We start from the raw sequence: 17,672 nt of genomic DNA on the forward strand, positions 1-17,672 counted from the left end.
AACTAGGTATCTTTTAAGGCTTGGCAGCAGGGGCAGATAGAGCATAGTACCGTAATGCACTTTACAAATTGCACCTCACTAGTGCACTTTGGCAGTGCCATGTGGACAAGCCCAGAAAACTCAGTTACTGTGCTCAAATCCATAGAGTTAATCCATACCTACCTATAGTAACTGAGTATCAGAGGGATAGCCGTGTTAGTCTGTATCCACAAAAACAATGAGGAGTCCAGTGGCACCTTAAAGACTAACAGATTTATTTGGGCATAAGCTTTTGTGGGTAAAAATCCCACTTCTTCAGATGCATGGAGTGAAAATTACAGATACAGGTATAAATATATATTGGCACATGAAGAGAAGGCCGCCTTCATCTGAAGAAGTGGGGTTTTTACCCATGAAAGCTTATGCCCAAATAAATCTTTTACTCTTGAAGGTGCCACCGGACTCATCATTGTTTTTATAGTAACTGAGATCATAACGTTGCCCATTTGGGCATAATTGTACTCCCCCTGAAGTCAAATGTAACTTTGCTTTTTACTTAAATGGAAACAGATTAAGGCCTATAAGATCAATGAATCCATTTCCAATGTTGTAATGGAAGTTGCTGTTTTACTTTGTAATGAATCATGCTGCCATACGAACTGTCAGAATGGATCAGACCACGGGTCCATCTAGTCCAGTAATCTGATAACCTGCCATAAGGAAAGTTTTCTTCCTGACTCCCATCATTTAGTGGTGGTTTATGGCCTGAAGCATGAGAGTTTCCATCTCTTCCAAATCCAGTTATAATTCTGGTATTCTCGCTGTGAGCAACCAGGCACATTATTTTGTCCTAACGTCATTTTGGAACCAAATTGGAGAGGCAAAACGTGTCACTCACAAATATCATAACTGCTGTCGAGGTAAAAATCTTCTATTCTATGGCCTGTTCTACACTTCAGAGTTTTGCTGGCATAGCTGCATTGGTTAGGGATGTGAAAAAATTGCACTGCTAACTAACACAGGTATGCCAGCAAAAGCCGCAGTGGAGATGCAGTTATATTGGCAGAAGAGTCCCTTCATGCTTGTGGACAAGCTACTGGTGTCAGGGAACTGAACCATACCTTCACAGCACAAAGGACTCCAGGCCTGCAGGGCAGGCAGTGGCAGGACCCCTTCCTGGTCTGGGCAGTCCCTAAAACGTTACACTAGTATAGCTTATTTTGTTTGGGAACTGGTATAAGATACAGTGGCAAAAGAACTTGTTGGTACTGTGTCTGCACTATGAAGGTTTGCGGGTACCAGTATAGCTATGTGTAGACGGCTATACAGGTCCTCATAACCCCCTCATCAGTGTAGTAAATGCACTGCTGGACGGAGCTCATAAAGTAAGGTGACTAATATCTGCCACACATGGTTCCTTCTCCTCCATCCTCTCCCCAGAGGAGAACCATGTGTGCAGCGGAGTGTTTTGTTTTGGTCGGGTTTTTAGCACCTACATGCTGCTGAGTTTTGGCTTAGGGAAGGCAAGTGGAAGAAGCGCACCTTTCACTCGGAGCGGGAGGTGGTGGGGGAGGTTTTGCGACGGGCCTAAGCTCCTGTGGGAGTTTGCAAGGACACTTGGCCCAGCAGCAACCATGGCAGATTAGTGGTGGTCTCGGTGTTTGCTACCTGTAGCCTCCTCTGAGCTTCTGCTGTCTTTCTAAAATAGTCAATAGGGGTGATGAATGCAGAAGCAGCAAGTCTTTCTAGAAGGTGAATGCTGTTGAGAATGAAGAGTGTTTTCCTAAAGACAGGTTTCAGAATAGCATCCGTGTTAGTCTGTATCCATAAAAAGAAAAGGAGGACTTGTGGCACCTTAGAGACTAACCAATTTATTTGAGCATAAGCTTTCGTGAGCTACAGCTCACTTCATCGGATGCAACTAAAGACAGTGCTTTTCTGTTTCCCCCTCCCTCTGTGCTCTCTCACCCTGGACTTCAATGACAGTTTATGGTAGTAAGGAGGATTAGTTACACTGAGGAAAAAATGAATGCACTGTTCCCTGTGGGATTACACGGGCATATTCTCTCTTTTCTCACTGGCATCATGTTTGTTAGTCAAGATGCCTGTTTCCTAAATGCTACCTGGAGTATAACTGGCCAAATTAAAATAGCGATATTGCTTACCTCATAACTGATCTTCTGAAATACTGGTAAAGGGAACTGCCCTGACTGTCCTTTCGGTTACACTTGAAACTTTCATGGTATTTGACAAACAATCCTGTTCCACACAAGACTTTTTTTTGATAACAGATTTTAAAGTTGTGTGCATTTAACAGCTCTGTCATAATGGTAATATGCAAGCTGCTGCAGTACATTTGGGTTGCTAAGTGCAGTATTTAGCCCTGTTCTCCATGCAGTCAAGCATATCTTAACTCCCTGGATAATGATTGTTATTGGAATTTGCTGAAGAAATTTATGGCCCATATGATTACTTCCACAAAAGAAAACGTTAGAAAGCAAATAAAAAGTCATGAGACTGTTAATTTAAGAAAGTTACTGTAGTTCCTTCGCCACCAGAAAAAAAAAAAAAAAAAGAGAGCGAGAGAGAGACACCTGTAGCCCTCGTCAGGAGGGGTTGGAATGGAAAAGGATATCACAATTAATCTTACAGAGGCCTGCTTCAGATGTGCGTGCAGTGGATAATTCTCTAATTTACCCCAGAGTCCAATACAAAGTGGACAGTGTACTGTTATTCTTGGCCAGAAGGCTATTTTTTCCCCACAACCTTCTGTTCTTTTTCCTTCAGTGGTTGAATTTATTGGACATTTTGTGGTGTTAATCTGTCGACTTGAAGGGCTAAAGAAGAATGTTGTAAACCTGGAGCAGAGATGGCAAAAGGATATCGCTAATTAGAATTGGAAAACATACAGGCAAGGACAAGTCTGATGAGAAAGGGCCTCAGGGGTTATAGCCATATGGAGAGGTTAGGAAAGCTGTTCTCCTATTGATGTGTAACTGTAACTCCCATTAATGTTAATCATAGTGTGTGTGTGTGTGTGTGTGTGTGTGTGTACACAATTCAATGTGCATTCACTACAAAAGAGGAAATTCAAAAGGGAGCTCAGCTGAGATTTACAATCTGCGGGTGACGGAGACAGTGGATACACCTATGAGAGCAGGTGACAGACTCATGGACAAGAACTGTATGGGCTGCAACTGAAAATATCTTAAAGGGATTTGGAATTGGTAATTAATATGTGGCCAGACTGAATAGCAATAGAGGGAGCACATGTGAATATATTCACAGGAGAGTCATAAAGGCACTGGGGCCTGATCCAAAACCCTTTGAAGTCAGTGGAAGGGCTTCCATTCGCCTCAATGAGCTTTGGATCAGGCCCTGAGAGAAGAAAAGAATCTGGAGTTAAAATAATGGTGGAGGTGTGGCAGTGCACCTTGACTGGCTCCTTGGCTCTCTCCTTCCATTCTAGATGCACACGCGCTGGTACTGAGCGAAGACAGCAAGAAAGAATTTGCATGCATGCTTGTGAATAAGCCCCCGATCCACTTTGCTCGTATTCATGGTTAGAGTTCTGTGGGATCTGGAATCTCCATTTCACAGGAAATTCTGGGATTTTGAAATTATTTTTCATTCTAATCAGAGCAAAACATTTGAATTTTGAAATTTCCCATTAAATGAACTTTTGATTGACCCGAAACAATTTTTTAAAAATGTTTCATGGCAATAAAATTGAAACAGTTGATCAGGTAAATCAAAACTTTTCAATTTTGGCTTTTAACATTTTTTTCATACTATAAGAGTAAATTAATTTCACAACAAAAAATCAGAATCTTCTGTTTCGACATCACTGGAAACATTTCACCTTGATATTTTCCCCCAAAAGGAGTATTTTGTCAAAATCCATGCATTCCCATGGAAAGCTTTGATTTTTAAAAAACAGCATCTTCAGACTGAAAACTGTCCTTTCGGAAAAACACACCTCCGTTCATGAAATTTGTGATGTATTTGTGAACATTTCCGTCAGCAAGTTTGTAATTCCCCAGAAGATTGGTGGAATTCAGAACCATTGCTAATGCCAGCATGAAAACATGTGTGGGAAATGATTTCCACCCCAGAGCCCCCACTGCCACTTGGAAATCTTTTTGTTGGGTCAGCTGAGAGGTGGAATGGGAAGGGAGGAAAGAAGTTGTCTCAGAGGAGCAGAACATACATTAGCAGCCACAGCAAAGAGGAAATGCATGAAAAGGAGCCATAGAGGAAGCAGCCTTCACATTCTGCCCATTTTCTGAGGCTACAAACCCAGGTGAGGGTGAGGAGCCCTTTGCTCCACATGTGGGGAGGGTGGAAGGTCAAGCACCAGCCTCTTTTCCTGGGTCTACACAAGGGTCTGGGGTGCATGGAGGTATTTGTGGTCTCTCCTGATGCTCTCATGAAGGGTCTGCTGGGTGATGACAACCATGGGTCTCCTGTGGGTTAACTGTGGGTGTGCCCAGGGCCTGTGAGTCTGCTTCACACTGATTACGCTTTCCCTGACCCACTGGCTCAATGCATAGAGAAGCCCATCTCTATCTGAGCCATGCTGCAGCTTGCCCTGTTGTTTCTGAGCCTGCCTTACTACTGCAGTGCTCGACATGGACAAGAGGGGTCAGAGCTCCACGTAATGATCTGCCTTCATCCCAGACAAATTGCATATGGGTGCTCACTGCTGGCAATAGCAAAATAGCCTCATGCCCATGATGCTATGCTTTGCTATTGCTCTCCAGGTCCTGGCCGCGGCGTGACAGCTGCCGATAGCCGGTGCAGGGCGGCTGAGTCGGCACTGTGGGAACCTCAAGCATTCCTTTCCCCTGCTAGTAGACCCGTCCACCTCTTTCGCCACATCTCCCATATATGTTCTCTGGGAGACGCTTCAAGTCACAGTCACCAGCTCAGTGTGCTGACCTGTTCCTCCAGCCCCAGTAATACCACTTGTTTCGGCCACCCCTGGGACAACATTCATGCTCCCCATCCTCCTCCGGAGTCCTGTGGTAGCACCATCCACCGCTGCAGCAGCAAGAGCTCCATCTTTCCTCTCAGAAGAAAAATTCCATCCATCCACCCATCCATCCATCCATCCACAGCTGAGCCCCACTGTCCTCCGGATGCCCTGACCTTCCTCCCATTCCCTCCTGAGATTAGACAAGGACATTCACCACAGCCTCTGGGCCTAACCTGCATCCCCCAATCCCTACCTTCCTGCCTTTCCTACTCAACTAGTTCCAGAAGTCTGCCGTTTCTCTGCAGCAGTTCAACGTGGGCTTCCAGTGGCCAGGCTGTGATGCCAAAGCTGGGCTGGTATTGCCCGTGGCAGGGCTCTCTCTGCACAGAACCTAGCCCTGCACAGAGCCAGGCGACTGTGTTCTTCCTCTTCTGCTCTGGTGACTATCTCCTCTATTCATTCGGGGTGCAATTCACCCTGGGCAGAGGGCCGGGACTGGGCTTGTGAACCCCTCAGAACAGGTTTTAAGTGGGAGTTTGTGCTGGCTCCTGCATGGGGTGAATCTCCCCCAATGTTGGTTGATGATCGGGTGCTGCTCACTATTATTAATTCACCAGGACTGGCTCACTAGCACAACACCAGGCACACAGGCATGCTCCCTGTACTCTGAGCGCGTTCTTCCCAGGACAAGGCTGGTTCTCGGCCAAGGGGTGTGGTGAATGGTGATTGGTGGCAGGAGCTAAGATGAGCGAACTGAGCAAATGCGCTTGGCAAATATATGAAACGGGGTGTTGTGTATGCCATTGGAGAGGGAAGCTTAACGCTGCACGTTCCCCATCCCCTGTATCTCTCTCACACACACACACATGCTAAATGACTCTGATGAATGGTGGTAGAGAGCAGAAAATAGGGATTAATAATTTCAGTGGATGAATTTGGCAGATATAGGTATATAAAAGTGTTATGTATAGTATGGGAAGAGGACACACAATGCGTAGCATTCCCTATCACCCCATGGCAAGGAACCAAACGCGACCTCACCCTTCACAAACACTGTGGTGAGCCGCTGGTTGAATGGCAGCATGACTACTGAGGATCCAATCTGTGCACTTGGAAGATAGATGACAGAGTAAGTGGACTTACTCTGGGGTGGGAGAAATGCAGCCATTCCCCAAATCCACCCCTGCCAGAGCCCGGCACTCAGTTAATTCAGGCCACTCAGCGAAACAAGTGTCTGTTGGCAAATTTAGAGACTAGTGCTGGATGTATACGCTCATGGACAATAATATGGTTTGAAAGAGACAGCAGAAAATTGAATGCAAAGTATGCTAGACAGGTGGTAAATCTGGTTTATAACTTTCTGCTGCCGTCAAGAAGTGACTTGGCTATTTTTAAATCTAGGGTTCATCTAGCCCAGTATAATGCCTGTTCTTGGGCAGAAGCAAGATTTTAAATGTTTTAATATACCCTTGGCCTGCTTCTCTGCTCTTTTTGTCCCTGAAGTGCTTCTCTGCCCTCTCCTGGAGAGATTCAGCACTTCCTCTGTTTATAACAGTGGTGTCCAACCGCATTGCCACATAAACCCAAGCACAGCCTTGTGTGGGCCACACAGATTCTACAGATTTTAATAAGATTTAAGGTCACTTGTATTGATTTATATTTTAACTTCAGCTTGTTTCATATGTATTTAGATAGGTTGTTTCTATGTACTGTATTGTCTATTGAAACACTTGGGTAAAGGATAATGATATAAACATGATGACAAAACACTAATGAATCAGCCATTAGTTTATTATGTTGAAGCAGGCCGCGGGCGTTATGAAATGCTCTGGTGGGCCTTGTTCGGCCCGTAGTTTGGGCACCCGCGTTTATAACATGTCATTTACTCAGTCAAGGGACAGAAACACTATCAGGGGTTCCTGATCTCAGCCACGGTAGTGTAAATCTGGAATAGCTCTGTTGAAGTCAGTGAAGTCACTCTGGGTTTCCATTGGTGTAATAAGAGATCAGAATCTGGTTCCAGGTGCCCCATGGGTCTGGCTAAACAGCGCAAGTAGGGTGAAACTCTCCCCTGTGTAGAAAACCAGCACAAGGCCTGGACACCACTAAAGTCACACTGTTGAGGGCTTAGATGGGACTTGAGTGGTCCATAAACCTTGGCTTGCTCTCTGCTCAGGGGTGAATTTCCGCATGGAGTGTTTTGCAAACAGTCCCAGTTCAAAAATCATGAGTTAGGCCCCCAAAACTCATGAGATTAAAAAAAATACATTGTGAGTGCTTTTTATTTGCCTTGTGACTGTAGTTCACATGTCTGAGTTTTTCTCCATAACCTTGGGGGCCGGAAACGGGCTTTTTGAATGAAAACTGAGAGTCTCATGCATTCAAATGACTCCAGGAGCTGGGGCTTTAAGAAAAAACACCAAATATTACAAGACTGGAGTTGGTAACACTGTTTACATGTAGCTGTCAGTAATACGCCATAGTCAAAAAGTGTTTGTACAGATTATTTGTTTAATAGTGATCCCCAAAGATCGTATTCTTCAAAACTCCAGTGTGTTTGTGACTAATGCACAAACAGAAACAAGCGCTAAATATGCTCAGGAGATTTTGTTTCTCCATCTCTAATTACTCTGGGATAGATTTTACCTCCTAAGTAGTAGTTTAGCTGGTGAGTAAGCCCTTTGACTTAAATCGGACTCTTTACAGGGTAAGGGACTATCTGGCTAGTGAGGCTGGTGGAATCTTGATCTTATATTAACAGTAATGGCATGAAACATTGAACCCACTTATGGCAACGTTTAAAAGGATCTTCTACAAGAGCCACGAGGAAGTACAAAGGCAATGGAAGCCTTTGCCTCAGTACCTTTTTGGTTTGGTGGCTGTAGAAGTCAAAGCTTTCCTACAGCGATGCAGTGAGAGATGATCGCTTTAAAGAGGGGCAGTCTTAATGAAGGCCCTTGCTGTTAGGCATGAAGGAACAATGGATCAAATCACAGTCCCCTCCTCCCCAATGCACGTGCGCACACGTGCTCACACACAAATATATCCCTGGGGAGTTGATGCATAGTATTTCTTTTGACCAGGGTTGATCATTAAACAGTGCTGTCAAGAAGTATATCTGATGGGTCCTGGACTATCGGGTGGAAATCACAAGGCACTCGTGCAGTGCTCATTCATCTCGTTTAGTTTCACTGTACTCCTGCACCATTTGTCTGTCCAAGGCCTGCGATGGTAATGACAGGGCTGGTGGCTTTTCTCCCACTTCCTTTTTTTCTCCTTTATCTCTCTCCCCTTCCCCCCCCGGCTGATGGATATGCAGAGTATGTGGGATGAAGCAAGTGGTACTGTCACTGAACTGATGGTGTTCAGTGACTCCTTGAGCTCTTGGCTGGTCTGTACTGCAGGAGCCTGACACCCTGACCACTGAGGCATAAAAAACAGAGCATTGGAAGCCTCAGCCTGTCAGGCACCAGAGCGTCCCCCAGAGAGGCCCAGAGATGTGTACGCAGAGGGGGGAGGGGAGCAGAGGCTGGGGAGGGGCGAGGAGAGAGAGTGAGAAAAGAATCGAGCAATGAAACGTTGGCTTGTTTCTACTGATGCTCATGCAGGAGCACGGCTGATTATTTCAAAAGCAGAGCCACCTGCTCAGTAGCATGCATAGCACAAGAACGGGGAGAGCTGGGTCTTCCTGAGCTGCTAGCTAGGAGGGGATGGGGAACGCACAAGATCCAGACTACAGTGCATGGGAATCCTAGCGAGTTCTGCTGTCTGGTCTCTTTGACAAGCCTCAGCGTGATGAGAGAGGTCCTCTGAGAAGTCAATTGTTGCACATTTTGCTGGAGGAGGATGCAAGGCACACTCAGGATGGCTGCATGGTGCAGCCGTGCTCGGGATTGGGGTTGTTGGCTCACGCTTGGAAGAGTGAGGCTCGAGTTCTCATTCAGATTCTGGATGCCGTGTTGGGGGTGGGGGTGGGGTCTGGGTGAGAGCTCCTGATGGGTGGGATGGGAACCTGTGGAGTGAGCCATACAGCTCACTGCCCTCTCCTTGTGCCATGCTAAACGATAGGCTGGGAACTGGTGGAATGGTCCATGGGACAGATATGGCAATTCACACTGTCCTACATCCCACCACTGCCACAATATATGCCACAGTTTCAGGGTAACTGCATCTATATTCCCCCTCCGTGGTTGCTTGAGGGAACCCTTTTAACTGTTTCTGGCTCCCAACCATCACCTCTCTTGGGCGGAGACCCGAGTCTCACTCCCTCCTGACCAGGAGTTTTAAGGCTGCACAGCTCCCTAATCTACACTAGATATCCACAGCAAACCAGGCTGCCTAAAAACCCCAGTGCCTGCACTTTGCTTTCTCTCCAAAGGCCCTGACCAGGGTAGTGCCCACAGTTATCACACATCTCCTCCTTAGTGTATTGATTCAAGGGTAAAAGCATTACAGAGAAAACATATGAAAACGGTAAAAGTTCCTACACCCTTGCCAAAATGTTTACCAGAGCTCTGGTAGGCTTTAGTCCTTCAAACCCCACAACTGGGTTTTCCCCATGGTTATAAGTTCATCTGTCTTAGATCCAGAACCAGTACAAAAGCTGGGCAAATCAGCCATTTCTTTGTACAGCTTGGGCATTTGATCTTGGCCTTCTGAACAGGTAAAGAGCAGACAATAACCCTGTTCTGAGGGCTAGCTTCAAAAGGCTGGGTTTTTGTATGACCAGAGTTGGGTAGCTTGCATTAACCTCTGCCTAGGGATTCCCCAGGAAATCCACTTAATGTCCCAAAAGTCCATACTTGTCTGGCACAGGTTCAGTATAGTCTTTTGAACTCCCAGGTCTCACGTCTGTCACATCTCTCCTGCCCCCTACCCCCGGGAGGCTACATACAATTCCAGACCCCAATAATACATAAACTTGATACAGTTAAGTCTTTCAAGGATATTGCAGGAAATTGCCATATTTGTCACCAGTTCCTGCTGAAGATACCACGGTACATCCACACCTTGAATACTGCATACAGTTCTGGTCGCTCTGTCCCAAAGAAGAGATATTAGAATTGGAAAAAGTGCAGAGAAGGGCAATGAAAATGACTAGCAGTATGGAACAACATCCATATGAGGAGAGATTAAGAAGACTGGGACTTGTTTGTTTTAGAAAAGAGAAGACTAACGGGGGCGGGGGATGTACGATAGATGTACAAAATCATGACTGGTGTGGAGAAAGTGAATAGGGGAGTGTTATTTACCCTTTCACATAACTCAAGAACCAGGGGTCACCCAATGAAATTAACAGGCAGAAGGTTTAAAATAAACAGAAGGAAATATTTCTTCACACAATGCATAGTCAACCTGTGGAACTCATTGCCAGGGGGTGTTGTGAAAGCCAAAAGCATAACTGGGTTCACAAAATAATTAGCTAAGTTCATGCAGGATAGATCCACCAATGGCTATTACCAAGATGGTCAGGGACACAACCCCATGCTCTGGGTGTCCCTAAACTTTCCACCGCTAGAAGCAGCTGGCACTGGTCACTGTCAGAGACAGGACACTGCACTAGATGGACTATTGGCCTAACCCAGTATGGCCGTTCTTATGTTCTTATCAGTGGATGTAATTAGGGTAACTTTGACTTATTTCCTGGACAGTGTTAAAGCCATTACCTTTCATAATTTCATATTTCACCTATGCATATAATAAACATTCTGTTAGCGAGCCAGCATATGTCCTTCAAAAACCCGTACAGTCATTTAACAACCATCCTGTGTAGTGTCCTACATTAGAATATATGGGTCTGAGCTGTCTGATGCCCCCTCTTATCCTTGTTCCCCCAAAACCTTTCGGTGGGAACTTGAGACCTGCCCCCCTCCCTCCCCAGTCAGACTCCCAGAACCTTCGTTAGTGTCCATATTGATTCAGGCTGCAGGCAGGCCAGCGGGATTCATCACCCACATCTGATTGCCTACTAGCCTCCAGGGTTTTGAAGGACTAAAACTTACCAGAGCTCAAGGTTGGAGTTGTGGTGAGCTCTGGTAAGCTTCTTAGCATGTATGTAGTTCTTTAATTGTTTTAATATCTTTTCTCTGCAGTGCTTTCACCTTATGGATAAACATGCTTGCTTAGAAGGAGATGTGTAGTAACTTGTACCTGCCTGCAATACACTGGTCAGAGCCCTCGGAGAGAAGGCAAAGTGCAGGTGCTGGCTTGTTTAGGCAGTCTGGTTTGCTGGGGACATTACAGTGTAGATCAGGGAGCTGTGTGGTTAAAACCCCTGGTTAGGATGGAGTGAGATGAGGGTCTCCTCCCAAGAAAGGTGATGGATAGGAGCTGGAAACCTTTAAGTGCGTGCCCTGGAGGGGGTCACAGCGACCATTATGCCCCATATAGGTGCAGTTACCCTGAAGCTGTGACAGCCCATACATCTCATTACCCTGTCCTTGTGCCCTCTCCCTGGATGTGCTGAGGTTTGGTGGAGTGGCCCAGACATCTCATCGGCCTGTCCTTGTGCCACGCCCATCCTGCTGGTTTTGGTTATTTTAAAGTAATATTTTAACTGAGTTTTTTTATTTTAGTTGCTCTCCTCAACCAGTAAAGAGGGCAACCACCTCAATGCACAAATCTCGGCACGTCTGTCTGCTCAGTGGGAAGAACTTTGTAAACAGCGTGCATCAGGCAGGCTGTGAGGTTGATGTAGAAATCCCTCGCCACAGGCAATGTATCCGTGTGATCAAGCAATTGCGAGGTAACTCACATTGTGGAGCTGAACTGTCCCTAAGCACTTGAGGGAGGGACGAGGGCTCTGCATTCACCCTACAGTTACTCAACATTTTGTTGTCTCACATGCTTTGAGGGAGTCCGTGCTAGTCTCAGCTAGAGAGGGAGTCTGGAGCAAGCTGGAAACCCAAAGGAAAATAGTCGGTGTTTGGGTTGAGCAGGCAGTCTCAACTGCAAAGAGAGGGAGCCCGCAGCTCAGTTGTAAAAGGGGCTCGTTAAGTGACCCTTCTCTGAAGCTGAATAGCTATTTGAATTTAGTTGAGTCAAGCATGGGTTGCAAATTCCAGATGGCTCCTGTTTTTCAGCCTGATTCTTCCCTTCCTATATACAGCGGGTTTTGGCAATGTTAATTCACCTTGGGAAATGGTAATGACACCACAGTGTCAGGTTACAGCATGCTGCCCCTCCACCCTTCAGCTGCCGGTTCATCCTACCAGCACCAGGCATGTCTGACATACAGTCCTGGTTCCGTCGAGCCCTTGTAGCACTGCCCTATCACTGGAATGTATGTGTAAACACCTGGAGGACAGTTGTCCCGACTGACATGTTCTGATATGTATTGTGTCAAATCTGTGCCCACAAACACAGAACACCGGAACCACTCGTTAAACTACCCGGCATGCCCCTTAGCTGATAGAACCCAGACTAGGGTGACCAGACATCCTGATATTATCAAGTCTGTCCCAATATTGGGAGCTTTGTCTTATATAGGCAACTATTACACACACCCCTGTCCCGATTTCTCACACTTGCTATTTGGTCATTCTAGCCCAGAGAATGACTGCAATTGGTAGTTGTTAATAGTAAGCTAATAGGCACCACTAGAGGGCGACATAAAATCTTCCTAGTGGGCTTTCTAACCAATGACACCTACACCACCAGTGACAGCACAGGTGCCCCTCTCTTCCCCATCCCATAAATCATTCATTCACATACATTAAATGCATGACCAATATTGACACTGGAAAGCTCCATTATGTTTTGTTATGACAGAGTATTCAGTGTAATGCATCTTATTTATAACGCTCTTCTCTCATCCCGCTCTGACTTCTTTCCTCTTCTGCTTTATCTCCTTCCTCCTTCCCAAACCCTTCCCCTCTTTTCACTCTCAGGACCATTTTCCCAATGTTCCTCATTGATCCTTTGCCTCCTTGCTTTTTTTGAGATAGCTCATTTAAAAAACAAACAAACCAAGAATGAACATTAAGGCAGAGTTAACCTTCAGGTATTGTATATCGTGTCCTTCATTATTCAACAGGACAGGGAACAGAGAGGAAACATATATGCTATGCACTTTAACAGGAATAGAAATTTGGGAGCAACTCCATTTCTAGTCACTCACAGTAATTAATAGAGTTGAATAGAAGCAGTAATAATAATTAATAAAGCACCCAAGCCTTTTACAGAAGTCTAGTAAAGATGTACTGGGCCCTTTAAGGAGTAATGTTTAATAATCTGACATTCAATTGTTTGAATCTTTATTTTTCACTTCTATTCCTGTGGAAGTGCCTTAAGCCATCAGTTTGGAGCAGCTGTTGGAACCACAAAAACCCTATGAGTTTTTAATGTTAAAGAAGCAACCTTAGGGACCTAGGAATTGCCAGACTGGCTCAGACCTGAGGTCCATCTAGTCCCATATCCTGTCTCTGACAGTGGGTTGGACCAGATGCTTCAGAGGAAGGTGCAATCAGCCTTGCATTAGGCAGGTGTGGAACAATCTGCCCCTACAGTAGGTCTTCTCCAAGTCCCTAGTTAACAGAGATCAGTTTAAATCCTCCTTCAAAATGTATGTGATTTATTTTAGCATTAACTCCTTTAGCTTTGGATACGCCTGGTATCCATATAAATCTCCAATTCCTTTTTGAAGACTGCTAAGTTTTTGGCCTCAACCATATCCTGTGACAGTGAGCTCCGCAGTCTAATTCCACGATCTATTTGTGTTTGCCTCCTTTTATTTTCATTGAAAGTCCTTTAGTTCTTGTGTTACAGGGGCAGGGAGAACAGAAATGGCCTATCTCCTTTCTCTAGATCAGTCATCGATTTTTATGGACTTCTATCATGTTCCCCCTTGTCTCCTTTCTAAGACAACAATCTCGTCTTTTCAATCTCTCTTCACCTAAGTTATTTTCCAGGCCCTTCATCATTTTCATTGCCCTTGTCTGAGCCCCCTCCAGTTCTGGAATATTCTTTTGAAGATGGGGTGACCAGCACAGAACACATTATCCAGATGAAGCTGAGACAATGTATAATATTTTTTGTATTATTCTCCATCCTGTTCCTTATGCATCTTGTTTGCTTTTCTGACTGTAGCTTCCCATTGAGCAGAGGTCTCCTTTGAGCTGTCTGTAATGACATGGCATTTCAACTAGAACTAGTTGGGAATTTTTTGACAATGGTTTTTCTGTTGAAAAATGTCAATTTTGTTGAAACATACATTGTTTACGAGAAAGGGGTGGTTTTGATGAATTTCCCGATATTCAAATTGTCAAAACATCTCATTTTGACACTTTGGAAATGAAAAAGGTCTGGTTTTGGTTCTAAATGGATTTTGTTGTTGTTGTTTTGAAATTTAAGTTGATTTATAATAAAAAAAATTTAGAATAAAAAAGATCAAAATCAAAATGAAATGCTTCAAAATGATTGCAATGAAATCTTTCAATTGACCTGAATGCAGGTTTTTTCTGGTTTTTTGATTCATGAATTTTTTTGAGTTTTTGATTTTTTGTCCCCATTTTGAGTGGGAATAACTTCTGAAATCCCAAATCCACAAGCTGTGTTACCCAACTAAAAGAGGAAAAGTACGCATAGCATTGTCTGGCTTTATTTCATACTCTAGTTAAGTCTTGACTCAGTGCATATGCCGCGAGAAGCGAAAAGACAGATTAATAATAACTGTACATTAAAAGAGGAAGACAGACACTAAGATGAGGAAAGGGGTCACATGGGTAGAGAGCCGGGATACGACTCAGAAGGTGCTAGAAAGGTTACAGCCAAATATGGTGGCCTCAGCTCTGTAGGCCAGGAATCCAAGATGGCCGCCATTGCACAGCCCAACATGGCAGCCATTAGCCACGGAGGCCAGGAATCCAAGACAGCCACCATTCCACAGCCAAGGTTTTGGCCATGAATACCAAGACTCAAAATGGCGACTATTCCTCAGAGGCTAGGTCAAGCCTTTGACTACAGTGGCCATTTTGTTTCTTCACAGACAGAGCCAAACTTAGGCCAAAAATGGAGGTGGAGGGATAGCTCAGTGGCTTGAGCATTGGCCTGCTAAACGCAGGGTTGTGAGTTCAATCCTTGAGGGGCCATTTAGGGATCTGGGGCAAAAATTGGGGATCTGTCCTGCTTTGAGCAGGGGGTTGGACTAGATGACCTCCTGAGGTCCCTTCCAAAGCTGATATTCTATGATTCTATGACCCCCTCCCAATAGATACAGCAATAAAGTTTTGGCTCATGTGAGCACAAGACAGTTCAGATGAACATACTAGGACTGGCAAGAATCACTTCTGAACTTCTTCCTGGCTTTTATCAGGTGGCTGATGGCCTTAATGTTTTGATGACCGTGTGTGTGTGTGTCAGAAAAAAAATCATTCCTGGCAGATTGTAGAATAATAGTAATTATTATTTGAATTGTGGTAGGTGCTGTACACACTCATAACAAAGTGATGGTCCCTACCCCAAAGAACTTACAATCTAGGTATCAAGCAAGAGATGAGAAATGTACAGAACAAACAGCTGGGGAGAGCAGAAGTAACAGTGAGACAATCCTGAACAATGTGGTAATGCTGTGAGCTCACGTGATGCTTTGCATGGCTGGAGCTCAAAGCCCTACACAGACATAAGCATCGTTATCCTGGTTATAGAGAGGGAGAGAGGTCCTGAGGCTTGCCAAAGGTGATGCCGTGAGTCAGAGGCGGCAGTTTCCTTGAACAAACTGAGATGGTTGTGTCCATGTCTAGTGTGTCTAGAACTTTAACTGCTCCATCCCCTCCAGCTTTTGGAAAGCTTGGCTGAAGAGATACGCTGTACCTCTTGCCCTCAGCTTGGCCAAACTGGGACCCAGATGTAGTAAGGGGAAAACTTAATTCCAGGGATGAGGCTCAGCATGACCCCAAGCCCCCTGGAGTTTCTCCTGAGGGTATCTAGCCTTAGTGTTCCCTATCCTGGTGAAACATAAAAGGAGCTGGAAAGATTCCCACTAGTTTGGATCAGGCCCAGCGTGAGGACCGTGAGGAAAATCAAGAGGAAAATCAAAAGGAAAACTCTATCCACTGATTTAGAGTTTGTTTTCTAACAAGTGTCCCAGTTTCCATTCCCCAGGGAACCAGGTGGACCGTAAAGCCTACAATAAGAATTGCACTGGATATCACCTAGACTGCAGACTGTATTTAGCTGCTTCTTCCCCCTCGCCTCATCAGTGTGTGTTTTATTGCAAAATTACCATTTGTTTTGTTTTCTCTTTCCTTTACTTAGGGAGCGAGTTTTCTGGAAGTCCATACAGCCACCCACAATATTCAACATACAATGACTCCTGGAGATTTCCCAACCCTGGATTGCTAGGTGAGTTTTCCTACCTGCGTTTCTACAGGAATAGCCTGCTCACTGCAGCTGCATATATCCTCACTGGATGTTGGGCCAGCTCTGGCCTGTGTGCACGTCCAGTCATGGTAAGTGAGAAGCATCTCCTTGCATACTCTGGTGTCCCCTTGTTGGATTCCCTCTGACTGCCCACAATGACAACAATCCTGCTTCAAGATATACTAGTACAGACCCCTGGGCCAGCATGGGGTCCTGTCTCTCTGCTGGCTGTTCTCTCGCAATCTCTCTCTCACTTGCATGCATGCATCACACTGCCTCATACCTTGCCCCCATTCACTGACACGTACAAGATTCAGATTGGTTATTTTGCGGGCTACAGAGTCCCTTGCCTGCAGAACATGGTACGGTCACTGTGCTGTTAAAAAATAACAATATCCTGGTATTTGTAATCAACTGAAAATGTTTGTTTCCAAATTATAATAAATAGTCTATGCCAGAATACAAGACCAGGTAATTGCCTGCAAGGTTAGTTCAACCTGCTCGTCTCGCTCACTACCAATGCCCATTCTTATCAGCCCCCATTTCAATTTTGCTTTTGCCACAGACCTGGGATCTATTTCTGGGGGGGCTTCTGCTAGCAGGAACCCCTACATCTGTGCAAAATCTTTTCAGCTTGAGAGGAATCTCCTGAGCCCAGGGTCTGTGCTAGCATATCCTTATGCAGAATGGGGGCTCTAATCTACAGAGTGAACATGATTCATTTTACACCACTGTCTCAAAAATTGGCCCCCTTTGACTTTATGTATACACACAGCACACAGGAAGGAGAAATTTCCTGCAGTTTGCATGGAGGAGGTAGGCAAAATACCAATTAATTGTCCTCTCTCAACTGTAGGAATAGAGTTTTCCAGATTTATGGATGACAGGCGGATGTATGTGACCACCAGCAGAGGAATAATTTTGAATTTTTGTCTTTTTTTTGTTGTTTCTTTGTTTTAAGTAATTGAACCTCTGAGTAACTGAGCTACCCAACCTTTGTTCGTCATGATTCTTGCTGAACTCCTTTGGGAGTAACAGACAGCTACAGTGCCCCATGCCATGGTACTGGAAGAATACTGCCACTTGCAGTACTATAGTTAAGGGTATGTTAGTGCTTCCCTCATAAATCAGGGGCCAGATGCTCCGCTGATGTAATTTTGCAGAGCTCTACTGAAGCCAAACAACCTACATGGATGTAAATCCATGTAGGATCTAGCCCAGGAGTTAATATAAAACTTTGATTTGGATGCATGAATCCACTTTAACCGAGACTGGTAAAAAGGGAGGGTGTTTTTTCCGCAACTCTTTTAAAAGAAAATGACCCGGTTTTAAATTGTACAATTGTAGCAAAATCCAG

General features: G+C 44.9%; 1 protein-coding gene across 5 annotated transcripts in view; it reads left to right on the forward strand.

Annotated features, from left to right (window-relative positions):
* PAX5 (paired box 5) overlaps positions 1-17,672 on the forward strand; it is a 238,027-nt gene that overhangs the window by 197,900 nt on the left and 22,455 nt on the right. For all 5 annotated transcript variants that reach the window (XM_043546339.1, XM_037902197.2, XM_037902200.2 and 2 more), the window contains one exon: positions 16,211-16,297. In XM_043546339.1, coding sequence (XP_043402274.1) covers positions 16,211-16,297 — 87 coding nt within the window. The remainder of the gene's footprint in view (positions 1-16,210; positions 16,298-17,672) is intronic.

Source organism: Chelonia mydas, chromosome 5 (genome assembly GCF_015237465.2).
Source record: "Chelonia mydas isolate rCheMyd1 chromosome 5, rCheMyd1.pri.v2, whole genome shotgun sequence".
NCBI classification, from domain to species: domain Eukaryota; kingdom Metazoa; phylum Chordata; order Testudines; family Cheloniidae; genus Chelonia; species Chelonia mydas.